The sequence below is a fragment of the Scyliorhinus canicula genome, chromosome 21 (genome assembly GCF_902713615.1).
Source record: "Scyliorhinus canicula chromosome 21, sScyCan1.1, whole genome shotgun sequence".
Taxonomy (NCBI): domain Eukaryota; kingdom Metazoa; phylum Chordata; class Chondrichthyes; order Carcharhiniformes; family Scyliorhinidae; genus Scyliorhinus; species Scyliorhinus canicula.
The window spans coordinates 68,616,098-68,633,041 of NC_052166.1; the positions used below are offsets into that span (position 1 = coordinate 68,616,098).

The following is a 16,944-nucleotide window of genomic DNA, read 5'->3' on the forward strand; positions in this document are numbered from 1 at the left end:
CAGAATTTCAATGAAGGAAATAGAGAATCTGTTGGCAATGATAGGAGGGTCAGAAACCAGAGGATACGGATTCATGGTGAATGGCAAAATAACTGAGGGGAGATGAGGAGAGATAAGGCTGGAAATGTAAATAGCGGCACCTCAACGTATTCCGTTATGCATAGATCACTGGACAAGCGCAATATGAAGGTGCACACAGCTGATATAGGAAACATATCAGAGATTTGGATTTTCATGCCAGATCCACATTTAGTAATTAGAATCATATTAAGACAATATTAATTCAACAGCCTAATTCCAATGTTGGTTGGAGAGCATTTAATTCCCATCTTATCAGAGATCAAGTGAATGACAACACAAATTTGTATTTTGTGCTGTTTTATCCTAACTCGACACGGTAATCACAGAGAGTTTTCAGAAGTGGTCTTCATTATCCTTGTGTTCAAATCTGTCAATGTCCTCACCTCTTCCTCCTTCTGTGACCATCTCCGACTCTACAATTTTCCACGATATCTGCCCTCCAATTCAACCCTTGTGCGCGTCGCTGATTTTAATAATTCCACCATTGGTGCTTTTAGTTGTCAAGACCCTAAGCTCCAGAATTCCTTCCTTAAATCTCTCCACCTCTCTTTCTTCCCGAAAGACACTCTTTAAAACCAACCGCTTTGATCAGGTTTTTGGTCGCCTGTTCTAATATCTCACTCTATGGCTTAGGGTCGATAACCTTTCCATGAAGCACCAAAGGATACTTTACTGTTTTAAAGGGGCTACAGAAATGCAGGTTGATGTTGAGTACAGCAAGACTCAGTCAGCATCAGAGACTCACAGCCTTATCTGAGTCAGCACGATATAACAGTAGTGCTTTGTTTTAAGGCTTTCACGGTTTGTGATATAACCCAGCATCTGATAGTGCCTGTGTGCTCACTGTGTAAATATGCAGCATTAGGAGACAAGCTTTGGAATTCCTTCTTTTAGAAACAGTTGCACCTTTGGATAAAATTAATTCCCCTCTGATCTATTCTGGTTCAATTCCTTCATCCTGTTGAGTAATTTACAGAACTGGTTCACAGGTAGATTGACTCCCCAATATCCTGCCCTCAATTGGCTTTGCGAACAGGTGTCTGTATTTATTTTTTAAATTTAGAGTACCTAATTCATTTTTTCCCCCAGTTATGGGGCAATTTAGCGTGGTCAATCCACCTAGCCTGCACATCTTTTTCGATTATGGGGATGGGATCCACGCAGACACGGGGAGAATGTGCAAACTCCACACGGACAGTGACCCGGAGCCAGGATCAAACCCGGGTCCTCGGCGCCGTGAGGCAGCAGTGCTAACCACTGCGTCACCGTGCTGCCCCGATAACAGGTGTCTTTCAATGAAATAAATACCTGTGGGCTGTGTGTGATAGAAATCAACTCCAGTTATTTAAATTATTTATATAGTTTTTATCCTTTTGGTGGAAGAAAAATGTTCTGGCTGCTCCATGGTCACCATAAATGTTCTCATTACTTAGATCTTCCATGTTAGAGGCAGGATTAGGATTTAGGTTGATCTTTGGAGCCCAGGACGTCTTTAGAATTGTTCTCCTCAGATAACTCTCCAGGTTTGTCACGTATAATTCCCTCTGTGGTAATTTCCAGCGAGTCTTCACCAATCACACGTTGAACCTTCTCACCTCTTGCAGCCAATATTTCTTCAATGTTCCTGATGACACCAATGAGAAGGATAGATTTAAGCTTAGAAAAACACTTTATAAACTTGAACACATTTTATAAATACGAGATGCACAGATGGTGTCCGAGAGCAAGTGTCGCCTTCAGGGAAACGGGGTTGGAGAGCTAGGGTTAATTGGGCTAAGGTATGCAGGCAGAATTCAGACTCCGTTGTAAAGTGATATTTCCTGTGCTCACTTTAATGTATTACTTTTAATAAAATGTATCGATACATAAGTGGTATATAAATATAAGTGGTAAAACTGACAGCAATTAAGGAGGCAGAGTTTTTGCGAAGTTGGGGTGATTCCCTGCAATACAGACTGGGGAACTGGGAGACATAAAATGAGGCTCTGCAGTGCCACCACAGGTAGGAGGGCATAATCACAGTGTGACATCTTTACACAGGTAGTTTACATAATGAATGTATGATGTGGAGATGCCGGCGTTGGACTGGGGTGAGTGAGCACAGTAAGAAGTCTTACAACACCAGGTTAAAGTCCAACAGGTTTGTTTCAAACACGAGCTTTCGGAGCGCAGCTCCTTCCTCAGGTGAATGCAGGAGCAGTGCTCCGAAAGCTCGTGTTTGAAACAAACCTGTTAGACTTTAACCTGGTGTTGTAAGACTTCTTACTGTAATGAATGTAGACATGGGAATTTATTATGGAATAGTTGAACAATAGTTCATAGATTGATAGAACACAGAAATAGGCTATTCAGCACACAATGACTGTTCTAGCATTTTGAAAGAATATTCAGTTAGTCCCATTCTTCCCAATTCATTTTTTCACGGTGCTAATTTTTCCCCTTCAATATTTATCCAATTCCCATTTAAAAGTTTCTTTGGACTCTGCTTCCACCGCTCTTTCAGACAGCTCATTCTAGGTCACAACTTTCCATGGACAAAATGCTCCCACTTCCTCTCGTTTCTTGTGCAAATGGTCATGAATAGTGTCCTCTGGTTATCAATCCAGCTTCCAGTTTCTAACTAAATGCAGAGGTGAGCTTTTCCCCTGGCATATCACATCAAGTCACAAGGACTGGGGGAACAGTACACGCTCCGGGTCATCACTTTGTTTTAGTCATTTGGGCTGCCTCAGAACATATCTCTGGCTTGCTTGCAGTAATTTTTCCCAGGATTCTGTTCGAGTCCTTCCTTTTGATTTCCCTTTCTTCCCATTCCTCTTGTTTAATTTTATTATTTTTGGTCCGTGGACTCAAAATCGGAATGCACCTTTAGACAACGGACTTCGGCCGAGGCAGCCGGCTAGTCAGGACACTGTGTTCCAGGATTTGTTTTTGGAGAGGGGAATACAGACTCGTTGGCGCCGAGGGAATCTTAAGAACCAACTTTGGAGGAATTTGGTTCGATCGACTGGCTGGCCACCTGTGCGTTGGCCAGGGTCAGTGTTCTGGCTGATAACAGACAGTAATTAGTTCCTGCGGGATGCTTCTGGGAAAGCTGGTCAGGAGTGATTAGACCTTGAACAAAGAAGGAACTTTCTCTCTGTTGAAGTAAAGAACGGTTTTATTGTTCTAAAACCAGTGAGTGCCTGGCACATCTTTACTGTATAGTTGAAATGATCTTGAATCTACAAAGACAGTAGTCAGCCTTGTCACAGAAAACCATCTCAAGCTCAGAAGGAAGAAGCATCGAAGCAAAAGCTTGAACCCCATAAAAGACTTTCACTTGTGTTGCGACTCTGGGTCAAGTGGGGCTGGAATTGACCACACACCAGCCCAGGGGGTTTTGACAATTCACTGAAGTGCCTGTGGGCTGTGTGATAGAAATCAACTAGTTATTTTAGTTATTTTTATCCCTTGAGGGGAATCTCCCTCGTACCATCTAAATTGAAGAAAAATGATCTGGCTACTTCATGGTCTCCATGACTGTTTTCATTACTTAGAGACTGGAGGAGGTTATTTCCACACTGGAGACTGGATTAGGAGTTTGATCTTTGGAGGCTACATCAAATACAAACTTGTAGTTACATGTGCATCTAATGTAGTAAAGATCTGCCAACGTGCTTCACAGGAGTGACATCAGACTGAGACAACTGAAGAGATATTAGATCCGGTGACGAAACGTTTGGTCAAACTGGTAAGTTTTAAGGAGTGTCTTCAAGGAAGAAAGAGGATTCAGAGAGAGGTAGAGGTTTATGAGGGGAATTCAGGAGCTTAAGGCCTTAGTTGACAAAGGTACAGCCACCAATGGTGGAGCGATTAAAACTGGGGATGCTCAAAAGGCCACAACTGATGGAACACAGAGATCTCGGAGGGATGTGGGGCTGGAGTAAGTTACAGAGAAAGGGGGGGTTTTCAGGGCTTGAGGAGGTTACATAATAGGGTTGCAGAGGTAGGATAACATTACAGAGATACGGAGGGTTCTAGGGCCCAGAGGGGTTACAGAATGCTGAATTGGGCATTGGTGGGGGGGTTGTTCAAAGTGGGTAATTTCATTCAGCAGGCCGAGAGTCCCAGGAAAAATCTGAGGTTATCGTCAGTTAAATAGAATTGAGCCAATTGGATCATACCGGTTCCAAAGAAGAACCAGGCAAAGTGCCTGAACGACGACCGTCCAGTGGCCTTGACATTGATCATTATGAAGTGCTTTGAGAGATTGGTCACATACTCCCAGAATGCCTTGATCCACTGCAATTTGCACACTGCCACAACCGGTCCACAGCAGATGCTATCTCCCTGGCCCTACACTCAACCCTGGAGCATCTCAACAACAAGGACTCCTATGTCAGACTCCTATTCATTGACTACAGTTCTGCCTTCTACACCATAATCCCAGCTAAGCTCATATCAAAACTCCAAAACCTAGGACTTGGCTCATCCTTCTGCAATTGGATCCTCGACTTCCTGACCCATAAACCACAATCAGTAAGGATAAATAACAACACCTCCTCCACGATAGTCCTCAATACCCGGGCCTGCAAGGCTGCGTACTTAGCCCCTTACTATACTCCCGAAACACACGATTGTGTGGCAAAATCCGGCTGCAACTCCAATCAACAAATTTGCTGAATCCAACACTGTAATGGCTCAAATCTCAAACAACAATGAGTCAGAGTACAGGAGGGAGATGGAGAACCTAGTGGAGTGGTGTAACGACAATAATCTCTCCCTCAATGTCAGCAAAATTAAAGAGCTGGTCATCGACTTCAGGAAGCAAAGTACTGTACACACCTCTGTCTGCGTCAACGGGGCCGAGGTGGAGATGGTTGACAGTTTCAAATTCCTAGGTGTACACATCACCAACAATCTGCCCTGGTCCACCGATGTTGATGCTACGACCAAGAAAGCACAACAGGGCCTGTAATTCCTCAGGAAACTAAGGAAATTTGGCATGTCCACGTTGATTCTTAACAATTTTTACAGATGCACTATAGAAAGCATCCTATCTGGCTGCGTCACAACCTGGTATTGCAACTGCTCGGCGCAGCACCGTAAGAATCTACAGAGTCGTGAACACAGCCCAGCCCTTGTCTACACGTCCCACTGCTTTGCGAAAGTGGGCAGAATAATCAAAGAACCCTCCCACCCGGGTTATTCTCTCTTCCATCGGGCAGGAGATACAAAAGTCTGAGAACACGCATTAACAGATTTAGAAACAGCTGCTAACCCTGTTACCAGACTCCTGAATGACCCTCTTATAGACTGAACTGATCTCTCCACACATCTTCTCTACTGAGTAGTACGCCACTCCTGTATGCTTCACCCGATGTCTGTGTATATGTAGTTACAATGTGTATTTATTGTATGTATCTTTTGTTATTTCATGTATGGAACAATCAGCCTGGACTGTATGCAGAACCATACTTTTCACGGTACCTCGGTACACAGAACAATAAATCCAAATCCAAACACACAGCGTTAAACGATGCTTACTTTTTTCCATCAAGGTCTGAAAACCATCCCAAATTGTCTGCTATGATGTGGTGATTGCTGCACCCAGGACACTTTACAATGACCACTCCATTATGATAGGCAAGTTTTGAGATTTTCTTTGCAGATCTTACTTGGCACACCTGAAAAAAAGACCAAATGTTTGTTTGTACAGTAATGGAATAGAATAGAATAGAATAGAATAGAATAGAGAAATACAGCACAGAACAGGCACTTCGGCCACGATGTTGTGTCGAACTTTTGTCCTAGGTTAATCATAGAATTTTGGACACTAAGGGCAATTTAGCATGGCCAATCCACCCAACCTGCACATCTTTGGACTGTGGGAGGAAACCAGAGCGCCCGGAGGAAACCCACGCAGACACGGGAAGGATATGCAGACTCCACACAGACAGTGACCCAAGCCGGGAATCGAACCTGGGACCCTGGAGCTGTGAAGCAATTGTGCTATCCACAATGCTACCGTGCTGCCCTTAAGAACAAATTAATCTACACTCCATTATTCTACCATAATCCATGTACCTATCCGAATGGCTATGTGTCAGCTTGCATTGTCTTCCTGCCTGCTTATAGTCAGCCTTTCTGCATATTTTCTATTTTTATTCTGGTGTCTGGCACCACGCCTACCCCGTCAGCACAGACAAGAAGCTGCAAACAGCTCTACAGCCTCTGACAGTCACAACAATGACCATGGGTTTGTTCTTCGACAATGCTGTACTCCCTCAGTACTGACCCTCTGACAGTGCGGCACTCCCTCAGTACTGACCCTCTGACAGTGCAGCACTCCCTCAGTACTGACCCTCTGACAGTGCGGCACTCCCTCAGTACTGACCCTCTGACAGTGCAGCACTCCCTCAGTACTGACCCTCTGACAGTGCGGCACTCCCTCATTACCAACCCTCTGACAGTGCGGCGCTCCCTCAGTACTGACCCTCTGACAGTGCGGCACTCCCTCAGTACTGACCCTCTGACAATGCAGCACTCCCTCAGTACTGACCCTTTGACAGTGCAGCACTCCCTCAGTACTGACCGTCTGACAGTGCAGCACTCCCTCAGTACTGACCGTCTGACAGTGCGGCACTCCCTCAGTACTGACCCTCTGACAGTGCGGAACTCCCTCAGTACTGACCCTCTGACAGTGACGGCACTCCCTCAGTACTGACCCTCTGACAGTGGCGGCACTCCCCTCAGTACTGACCCTCTGACAGTGCAGCACTCCCTCAGTACTGACCCTCTGACAGTGCAGCACTCCCTCAGTACTGACCCGCTGACAGTGCGGCACTCCTCAGTACTGACCCTCTGACAGTGGCGGCGCTCCCTCAGTACTGACCCTCTGACAGTACAGCAATCCCTCAGTACTGACCCTCTGACAGTGCAGCACTCCCTCAGGTACTGACCCTCTGACAGTGCGGCGCTCGCCCTCAGTACTGACCCTCTTGACAGTGCGGCACTCCACTCAGTACTGACCCTCTGACAGTGCAGCACTCCCTCAGTACTGACCCTCTGACAGTGCGGCATTCCCTCAGTACTGACCCTCTGACAGTGCGGCACATCCCTCAGTACTGACCCTCTGACAGTGGCGGCACTCCTCAGTACTGTCCCTCTGACAGTGCGGCACTCCCTCAGTACTGACCCTCTGATAGTGGCAGGCACTCGCCTCAGTACTGCCCTCTGACAGTGCAGCAACTCCCTCAGTACTGACCCTCTGACAGTGCGGCACTCCCTCAGTACTGACCCTCTGACAGTGCGGCAACTGACCCTCAGTACTGACCCTCTGACAGTGCAGCACTCCCTCAGTACTGACCCTCTGACAGTGCAGCACTCCCTCAGTACTGACCCTCTGACAGTGCGGCACTCCCTCAGTACTGACCCTCTGACAGTGCAGCACTCCCTCAGTACTGACCCTCTGACAGTGCGGCACTCCCTCAGTACTGACCCTCCCACAGTGCAGCACTCCCTCAGTACTGACCCTCTGACAGTGCAGCACTCCCTCAGTACTGACCCTCTGACAGTGCAGCACTCCCTCAGTACTGACCCTCTGACAGTGCGGCGCTCCCTCAGTACTGACCCTCTGACAGTACAGCACTCCCTCAGTACTGACCCTCTGACAGTGCAGCACTCCCTCAGTACTGACCCTCTGACAGTGCGGCGCTCCCTCAGTACTGACCCTCTGACAGTGCGGCACTCCCTCAGTACTGACCCTCTGACAGTGCAGCACTCCCTCAGTACTGACCCTCTGACAGTGCGGCATTCCCTCAGTACTGACCCTCTGACAGTGCGGCACTCCCTCAGTACTGACCCTCTGACAGTGCGGCACTCCCTCAGTACTGACCCTCTGACAGTGCGGCACTCCCTCAGTACTGACCCTCTGACAGTGCGGCACTCCCTCAGTACTGACCCTCTGACAGTGCGGCACTCCCTCAGTACTGTCCCTCTGACAGTGCGGCACTCCCTCAGTACTGACCCTCTGATAGTGCAGCACTCCCTCAGTACTGACCCTCTGACAGTGCAGCACTCCCTCAGTACTGACCCTCTGACAGTGCGGCACTCCCTCAGTACTGACCCTCTGACAGTGCAGCACTCCCTCAGTACTGACCCTCTGACAGTGCGGCACTCCCTCAGTACTGACCCTCTGACAGTGCGGCACTCCCTCAGTACTGACCCTCTGACAGTGCAGCACTCCCTCAGTACTGACCCTCTGACAGTGCAGCACTCCCTCAGTACTGACCCTCTGACAGTGCGGCACTCCCTCAGTACTGACCCTCTGACAGTGCGGCACTCCCTCAGTACTGACCCTCTGACAGTGCAGCACTCCCTCAGTACTGACCCTCTGACAGTGCGGCACTCCCTCAGTACTGACCCTCCCACAGTGCAGCACTCCCTCAGTACTGACCCTCTGACAGTGCAGCACTCCCTCAGTACTGAGGCTCTGGTTTAATGTTAATGGCTGCTGTGTGAGTGACTGAGTGGATCACTGTGAAGCGGGAGGGAGCCGGGCCCGGAGCCGGGGCCTCACCTTACAGGTGTACACCAGCCGGTAGTGGGTGTCGGCGGCGTGCGGCAGGCGGGTCGCGGTCCTCAGCCCCGTGGCCGTGAGCAGGGAGCCGCCGCCTGGAGCCAGCAATCTGCGGCTGGCGAGCAGCCCCCGGCTCCGGGCCGCCCCCAGGAGGCGGGGCAGGGGAGCCGCGGCTCTCCCCCAGCGGCAGAACGCGAGGCCCAGGCTCATGGCTGTCAGCTAGGCCGCGGCGCGGGCCCCATGGCAACGGCAGCTTTCCCGCCAGGCCCGCACTTCCGGGCTCGCGGCGTCAGCGCGTCACTTCCGTCCTGCCCCTCGGCTAGTAGGAGGGGTTTGGGCCGAATGGCCGCTTCCTGTGCTGTCAGACTGATTGAAACATGTGGAAATTGAAACGTTTAATTGAGAAGAAAATGTTTGAGGCTCTTTGTTTTTAGAGCATCAAATACAGAACAAAGGGGAGACATGCTGTGCGGATTAGCTAGGGTTACAGGGTTTGGGTTACGGAGCCTCGACAGTGGGCTCTCTCAGGGGGTTGGTGCAAACCTAATGGGCCGAAGGGTCTCCTTCTGCACTGTGGCATTGTATGAGTGCAGGAAGCAGCAAAAGCACGAATGCTACTTGCCACTGATCAGCCCAAGCCTTGATTGATTGCCACATGTACTGAAATGTATTTTACTGTGGCCAAGGGAACGGACGCAGTCCGTACATAGACAAAAGAATAATCGCCAGAGTACATCGACAAACAGTACTTCAACAAACAATGATTGGTTACAGTGCGGAACAAGGGCCAAACAAAGGTAATACATGAGGAAGAGCAGAAAAATGCATGGGTCTTGCTGCATTTGGACATGCACTGCTTCAGTATCCAACGGCTTGTGAACAGTGCTGAACATCATGCAGTCATCAGCGAATATTCCACTCCTTAGGAACAATAAGAAGTCTCACAACACCAGGTTCAAGTTCAACTTGTGATTTCAAATAATGTTGGGCTTGAACCTGGCGTTGTGAGACTTCTTACTGTGCCCACGCCAGTCCAGCGCCGGCATCTCCACATCATGGCCCCTTAGGAAGGTCCTTGTTGGAACAGCTGAAGATCGTTGGGCAGAGGACTGTACCATAGAATCTCTATAGTGTAGAAGGAGGTCAATTGGCGCATCGAGTCAGCACTGACCCTCTGAAAGAGCACCCTACCTAGGTGCACTCCCTGGCATATCTCTGTAACCCCCCCACCCCACATTGATCCTCTACATTAACCCCCTACCCCACATAGGGCAGCGCGGTAGCATGGTGGTTAGCATAAATGCTTCACAGCTCCAGGGTCCCAGGTTCGATTCCCGGCTGGGTCACTGTCTGTGTGGAGTCTGCACGTCCTCCCCGTGTGTGCGTGGGTTTCCTCCGGGTGCTCCGGTTTCCTCCCACAGTCCAAAGATGTGCGGGTTAGGTGGATTGGCCATGCTAAATTGCCCGTAGTGTCCTAAAATGTAAGGTTAAGGGGGGGGGGGGGGGGTTGTTGGGTTACGGGTATAGGGTGGATACGTGGGTTTGAGTAGGGTGATCATGGCTCGGCACAACATCGAGGGCCGAAGGGCCTGTTCTGTGCTGTACTGTTCTATCTATATGTTCTATGATCATGGCCAATCCACCAAAGCTGTACATTGTTGGACTATCTGGGAGGAAAGTGGAGCACCCGGAGGAAACCCACGTGAACACTGGGAGAAAGTGCAAACTCCACCCAGACAGTCATGCAAGGCTGGAATTGACCCCGGGTCCCTGCTGCTGTGAAGCTGCAGTGCTGACCACATTGCCACTCTTGTTCCCCCCCCCCCCCCCATTGGACTTTTACACTCTTGATGAATAGCAAACAGCAGAGGAGGAAACCTAAATACATGATGTGATTGTCAAATTTAGATGTTGAAACATGACATGTACAAGACTAGCAGCAGAGAACCAGGCCAGATCCTCCCCAGGCCAAACCCTTGCCATGCCGGAACCCTCCCCAGGACAGACCTCTCCCCAGGACAGGGCCCTCCCCAGGACCGAGCCCTCCCAAGGACAGGGCCGTCCCCAGGTCCAGAACCCTCCCCAGGCCTGAGATCCCTTCCTAGATTAGAACCCTCCCCAGGTTAGAGCACTCCCCAGGCCAGACCATCACCAGGTGAGAGCCCTCCTCAGGCCAGACCCTTCCCAGGTGAGAGCCCTCCTCAGGCTCCTGCGAGCCTGCTCCCAGACCCATTCCCCAGTGTATGTTTTATTTCAGTGCCAGTTGCCAATGAAGCATGAGCAATGCCCAGAAGGGGGTTGCTAATGTGTTGCAGTGTGGAGCAGGATGGAGTTGGCAGAGGGCTAAGGGGGGCCTGTCCCTTTAACTGGAGGTCTCGCGATGCCGGGGTGACGTCAGCGGGGTATATAAGGCCGTCCCAGCAGCCACCGCGCTCTCTCTCCGCCATGGTGAGTCCGAGCCGGGTATCGCGCAGCAATCCCCCCACCGGCAATCCGCCGCCATCCGCCCTCCCCGCGGCACTGTCGCTCCCCGTACCCTCCCCACACCCATCCACACTCTCCCGGACGCCCACACAGCCCGCTATTGTGGCGCGATGGAGTCCCGCGGCCGGCCTGGGAGGGGAGGCAGAACTGGGGGCCCGGATCCGCCATTGCCGGGGACTGAAGAGAAGTGGGTGGGGGTTGGGCGGGGAGACGATGTGGGGGTGTGTGTTTCTGGAGGGGGTTGGGGAGGGTGTGTGATTGGGGTTGGTTGTGTGAGGGGTATTGGGGTGGGTGTGAGGGGTATTGGGGTGGGTGGGTTGTGGGTATAGGGGGAGGGGTGGTGTGTGTTTGGGGTGAGGGGGAGGGGGTGGGGATTGTTTGGGGGGTTGTGCGTGAAGAGGATTGGGGTTGGTTGTGTGAGGGGATAGGGTGGGGATTGTGGGAGGGGGTGGTGTGTGTTTGGGGTGGGGGGAGGGGGTGGGGATTGTTTGGGGGGGTTGTGCGTGTAGAGGATTGGGGTTGGTTGTGTGAGGGGGATTGGGATGGGGGGTGGTGATGTGTGTTTGGGGTGAGGGGAGGGTCTGGGAATTGTTTGGGGTGGGTGGGTGTGGGGAGTGATGGGGGTATACTTGTTTTGGAGGGAAGGTGGGGGATTCTGTGTGGGAGGAGGGGGTTTGTGTTGCGAGATTTTCGGTGCCCATTAATTTGTGTGTTTTTCTTGCCTGTTGTCAGCCGAAAGGGAAGAAGGCCAAGGGGAAGAAGGTGGCCCCGGCCCCATCCGTCGTCAGGAAGCATGAGGTGAAAAAGGTGGTCAACCCTCTCTTTGAGAAGAGACCGAAAAACTTTGGGATTGGTGAGTTGGGCAGTGTGAAAGCTGCAGCGTCTGATTCGGCGGCTGTGTTAGTGAAGACAGTTTGGCTCAGAATTGAGGCTGCTGCTTAAAAATAATAGATTTGGACAGGGGAGAGATGCAAAAGAGAGCAGAGGGGTTATTTCTTCACACAGGGTGGTGAGCATCTGGAACAGCGGTTGAGGGTACAATTTTGTCTTTGAAAAAGCAGACCGTTACATGGGCAGGGTGGGTATAGAGGGATATGGGGCAAATGTGGGTAAGTGGTACTAGATTAGAAACTGGGCAGCATGGACAAGCTGGGCTGGAGGGCCTGTTTACATGCTGTAAACATCTATCACTGGCTAATTCAATGGAGATCTGGGAGTTAAGTTCCATGGGGCCCTGCAGCACACAACGTGTTCACAATGAACAAAAATGATGTATGTGCAGCTCTCTGGGAGCTTAAAGTATGACATTCCCTTCTAAAGGGGCAGTAGGGTAGCATGGTGGTTAGCATAAATGCATCACAGCTCCAGGGTCCCAGGTTCGATTCCCGGCTGGGTCACTGTCTGTGTGGAGCCTGCACGTCCTCCCCCTGTGCGCGTGGGTTTCTTCCGGGTGCTCCGGTTTCCTCCCACAGTCCAAAGATGTGCGGGTTAGGTGGATTGGCCATGCTAAATTGCCCGTAGTGTCCTAATAAAAGTAAGGTTAAGGGGGGGTTGTTGGGTTGCGGGTATAGGGTGGATACGTGGGTTTGAGTAGGGTGATCATGGCTCGGCACAACATTGAGGGCCGAAGGACCTGTTCTGTGCTGTACTGTTCTATGTTCTAAACATGCTTATTATTCTGATTCTTTAGGTCAGGATATCCAGCCCAAGAGGGACCTGACTCGATTCGTGAAATGGCCACGGTATGTCAGACTTCAACGTCAGAGGGCCATCTTGTACAAGCGTCTGAAGGTGCCTCCAGCAATTAACCAGTTCACCCAGGCCTTGGACAGGCAGACTGGTGGGTCATGGTGATGAAGGGAATTTGAACGGGGGTGGGGGGTGAATGGAATTTCAGCTAACTTCACCCGGATGGAGTCTCGGACTACCTCGGAGCCAGAGGTTCCATTCCAGGGGTGTTGTGTGATTAGAGCTTTATCCCTGTTAACTGCATAGATTGTAACCAGCTTGGGGGCCTCCTGTCACCGGCTTGGGGGCCTCCTGTCACCGGCTTGGGGGCCTCCTGTCACCGGCTTGGGGGCCTCCTGTCACCGGCTTGGGGGCCTCCTGTCACCGGCTTGGGGGCCTCCTGTCACCGGCTTGGGGGCCTCCTGTCACCGGCTTGGGGGCCTCCTGTCACCGGCTTGGGGGTCTCCTGTGTTTGTGGCTTTGCCAAAGGAGAAAGTTGAATATTTGGGGTTCTGGAGCCTGCAGATGATGTAACTGAATATTTGCTATCTGAGATTAAGGGATGACAATTACCCACCAAGATCGCTGATGCACTCCGAACCCCACTCTTTCTGTAGTGAGACAGACCCGTTGTCCAGCAGTATCCAATAACACTGCCTGCTTTTCTTCGCAGTGACCCAGCTCCTCAAACTGGCCCACAAGTATAGACCCGAGACCAAAGTGGAGAAGAGGCAGAGGCTGCTTGTCCGGGCCCAGCAAAAGGCAGCTGGGAAGGCTGATGCTCCGACAAAGAGGCCAGCAGTTCTCAGAGCAGGTGAGGGTTTCTGAAATTCTGTCTGCTTGTATTTAACCCCTGACAATAAATACAAAAGGGTCTTTTGTAGTTATTTTCTTTGCTGTCAGCGTGTGGTTCAAAGACACAGTACTGCTGTTTCAGAATGTTCTTGTTTCAAAAGTTTATTTGTGCTCAAAAGATTGAGCAGGACCGAGTGCTGACTTTCTGTCTACTCTCTGTAGGTGTGAACACTGTCACCACATTGGTGGAGAATAAGAAAGCTCAGCTGGTGATTGTCGCACATGATGTTGACCCCATTGAGGTAAGATGGCAAGGGCGAGACATGACTATCAGCGACTTGGCGGCTCTGGCCCTGTCCAAACCCCTGAGACTAATTCACCACAACAGTACTGAGTGATGGCAGCGCTCATCTCCCATAGAGGTGCCTTGTGCTCTGTTTCATTGATATTTCTGGCGGATGAACCTGCTCTGAAAAGCTGGCTGTCCTGCTGGTGATTACCCATCTCCTTGTTGGTCCTCCAGGAATATTCTATTTCTTACACCTCTCTGGAATTTTAGAGTCAATGGAACTGAGTATTTGAACTGGGGTTTCCGTGGCATAACTGCGGAGCGGTGCTGGTCTGGGTGATGTTGCGATGATGTTTGAATTTCTTCACCTGAAGCTCAACATGTAGAGCAAAGAAACGAGCTTTTTAACCCTGAGCAACATCCATGGCCGCACCTTGTAACTGAATCTAGACTTATTGTGATGTGTAACCCCCACTTTCTTCCCAGATGCCCCGTCCCCACAGTTGCTTGGAGATGTTTACATGTTGCTCCTGCTTCTGGCTGATATGTTGAACTCACTTTGAAATTGATGTAAAATAGTTTGAGGCCATTGTCTGCTAGTCAATTTCTGTAATCTCGCATAAACTCCTCATCTGGGTGACTGTCTCCCTGTGTCTACGTGGGTTTCCTCCCACAGTCCAAATATATGCAGGTTAGGTGGATTGGCTGTGCTAAATTGCCCCTTAGGGTGGGTTGCAGGAGTAGGTGCTTTTGAAGGGTTGGTGCAGACTCAATGGGCCGAATGGCTTCCTGCACTGTAGGGATTCTGTCATCACGAACCATTCTCATGAATCTGAATTCTTCCTACCAAACTCACTTTACACCTGCCTTAAATTTCATCTGTGCTCTCCAACCTATCTTCTCCTTTCGAAATAAAACCGAAAATGCTGGATAAGATACAGAACTGTAGATGGGTCATTCTGACTCTATGCTAATTGTTTCTCTCCACAGACCTGCTGAGTTTATCCAGCATTTTGTGTTTTTAGTTCAGATTTCCAGCACTCAGTACTTTGCTTATTTGTCCTTTATGAAATTCTCCATTATCCTCCTCACGGTTCACAATACTTCAGAGATTCGGATCATCTGCACATTTTGAAATTGTGCCCTGTACACTGAAGTTTTGGTCATTAATATATATATATATATTTTAAATTTTGGAGTACCCAATTCATTTTGCAAAATGAAAGGGCAATTGTAGCGTGGCCAATCCACCTACTCTGCACGTCGTTAGGTTGTGGGGGCGAAGCCCATGCAGACATGGGGAGAATATGCAAACTCCTCACGGACAGTGACCCAGAGCCGGGATCGAACCTGCGACCTAAGCGCTGAGAGGCAGCAGCACTAACGACTGTGCCACTGTGCTGCCCTTTGGTAACTAATAAATATCAGGAAGAGCAGGTAACACAGAAACCTGGGGGAGCTCCGCTATAAACCTTCCAGTCTGAAAAACTGTTCAGCATTCCCTTTCCTGTCACTCAGCTAATTCATATTCATGTGGCTACTGTTCCAATAACCTTACTGACCAGTCTGTGCAGTACTTTGTGCCTTTTAGCAGCCGCACCGTCAGCTGCCTGGGTTCAAGCCCTGGAATCAAATCTAAAATCATTTCTCATCTGTCTACCTCTTCTCCTTTTAAGACTAGTGTTAATCTTTACTCTGACTGTTTGGTCTCCTACCCCAATAATTTTCGACTGTTAGACTTTGATATTTGATGCTGCTTTGAGGCATTGTGGAATCTTTCACAGAAGATGCCACATAAATGCAAGTTTTTGCTGATCTGTTTGTGATGTCGCCCCCTTAGCTGGTCGTGTTCCTGCCTGCGCTCTGCCGGAAGATGGGAGTTCCTTATTGCATTGTCAAAGGCAAGGCCAGGCTTGGGCGACTGGTGCACAGAAAGACTGCCACCTGCCTTGCCCTGGCCCAGATCAACCCGTGAGTACCCTGTTTGTAATCTCAACGCTTGGCGAAGGTGGGAGGAGGTGTAGACTATCACAAATAGGTGGCGTGCCATTGTCAGAGGCGTTGTCTCCGTTTCATCAACTGTTTAAACCGTGGGGAAATCCCTGATCTGACAGGTGGCAAGATAAATAATTGCAGCCTGGGCTTCTCTCTCACCAAGGACCAACTTCAGCCCCCCTTAGTGCTCAGTGATCACCATTATTGGGATGCATGGGGCTTGACCCTCTCTCTGATTATTGTTGATATGGCTGTTGTTGGGTTGAGCTGGATCTGCAATGATGATGTATGAATTTCTTCACCTGAATGACCATGTGGCATTTACGAGCTTTTTAACCCTGAGCAGTCCACTCACCCAGCCACTGGTCCCCAACCTGTGTGTACAGTGCCCACATCTCTCTTTCTTTTCCACAGTGAGGATAAGGGAGCGATGGCTAAGTTGATTGAAGCTGTGCGGACTAACTACAACGAGCGGTTTGATGAGGTATGATTCCCATTAACTCTGGCAGCTTTGTGTTGCGGTTTGGGTGTGGTTTTGTCAGGCCTGTGCTGATCTGCAGCAATGGTCAATACAAGGCTTAAGGGTGGTTGGCAGATAACTGCTAGAGTTGAGTGGGATAAGGGGGCTGATTAAATGGCAACTCACTGGGGTTTCCAAATTGCAGAACCAATAGGTGAAACTGCCAAGAATTGAATGTCTTTAATCCAGCCTAATTGTCAGCTGATCAAACCGTACATCCTGGCGAGCACGGGACTGTTGTCCTGGTTCGAGCTGTGACTTAACCCTTCTTCCCTCTCTTTCAGATCCGTCGACATTGGGGCGGTGGAATTCTGGGCCCCAAGTCTGTGGCTCGAATTGCCAAGCTGGAGAAGGCCAAGGCTAAGGAGCTGGCTACCAAACTGGGATAACGTCTTTCCCATCTGCTTGTTGTATATAAAAAAATAAGTAAAACTAATTGTATTTAAAACAAAATACTGCCTCATTATTGAAGTTGAGATGCCAAGGTTA

At 49.8% G+C, this 16,944-nt stretch overlaps 2 protein-coding genes and 3 non-coding genes across 5 annotated transcripts; 4 read left to right on the top strand and 1 right to left on the bottom strand.

Annotated features, from left to right (window-relative positions):
• Positions 1 to 295: 295 nt before the first annotated feature.
• dnlz (DNL-type zinc finger) lies at positions 296 to 8,921 on the bottom strand. The gene is made up of 3 exons (XM_038782302.1): positions 8,645 to 8,921; positions 5,611 to 5,750; positions 296 to 1,705 (listed from the first exon to the last, which is right to left on the bottom strand). The coding sequence occupies exons 1-3, from the start codon at positions 8,852 to 8,854 to the stop codon at positions 1,537 to 1,539; spliced, it is 519 nt and encodes a 172-aa protein (XP_038638230.1). The 5' UTR covers positions 8,855 to 8,921; the 3' UTR covers positions 296 to 1,536.
• Positions 8,922 to 10,562: 1,641 nt separating this feature from the next.
• On the top strand, positions 10,563 to 16,908 carry rpl7a (ribosomal protein L7a). The gene is made up of 8 exons (XM_038781812.1): positions 10,563 to 10,595; positions 11,795 to 11,981; positions 12,819 to 12,968; positions 13,530 to 13,670; positions 13,874 to 13,953; positions 15,781 to 15,911; positions 16,350 to 16,419; positions 16,740 to 16,908. The coding sequence occupies exons 1-8, from the start codon at positions 10,563 to 10,565 to the stop codon at positions 16,842 to 16,844; spliced, it is 897 nt and encodes a 298-aa protein (XP_038637740.1). The 3' UTR covers positions 16,845 to 16,908.
• Positions 13,377 to 13,449, top strand: LOC119955976. The gene has a single exon (XR_005458565.1). It is a non-coding gene; the product is annotated as a small nucleolar RNA SNORD24 (small nucleolar RNA).
• On the top strand, positions 14,283 to 14,359 carry LOC119955972. The gene has a single exon (XR_005458561.1). It is a non-coding gene; the product is annotated as a small nucleolar RNA SNORD36 (small nucleolar RNA).
• Positions 16,209 to 16,282, top strand: LOC119955973. Its single transcript, XR_005458562.1, has one exon. It is a non-coding gene; the product is annotated as a small nucleolar RNA SNORD36 (small nucleolar RNA).
• Positions 16,909 to 16,944: the final 36 nt, after the last annotated feature.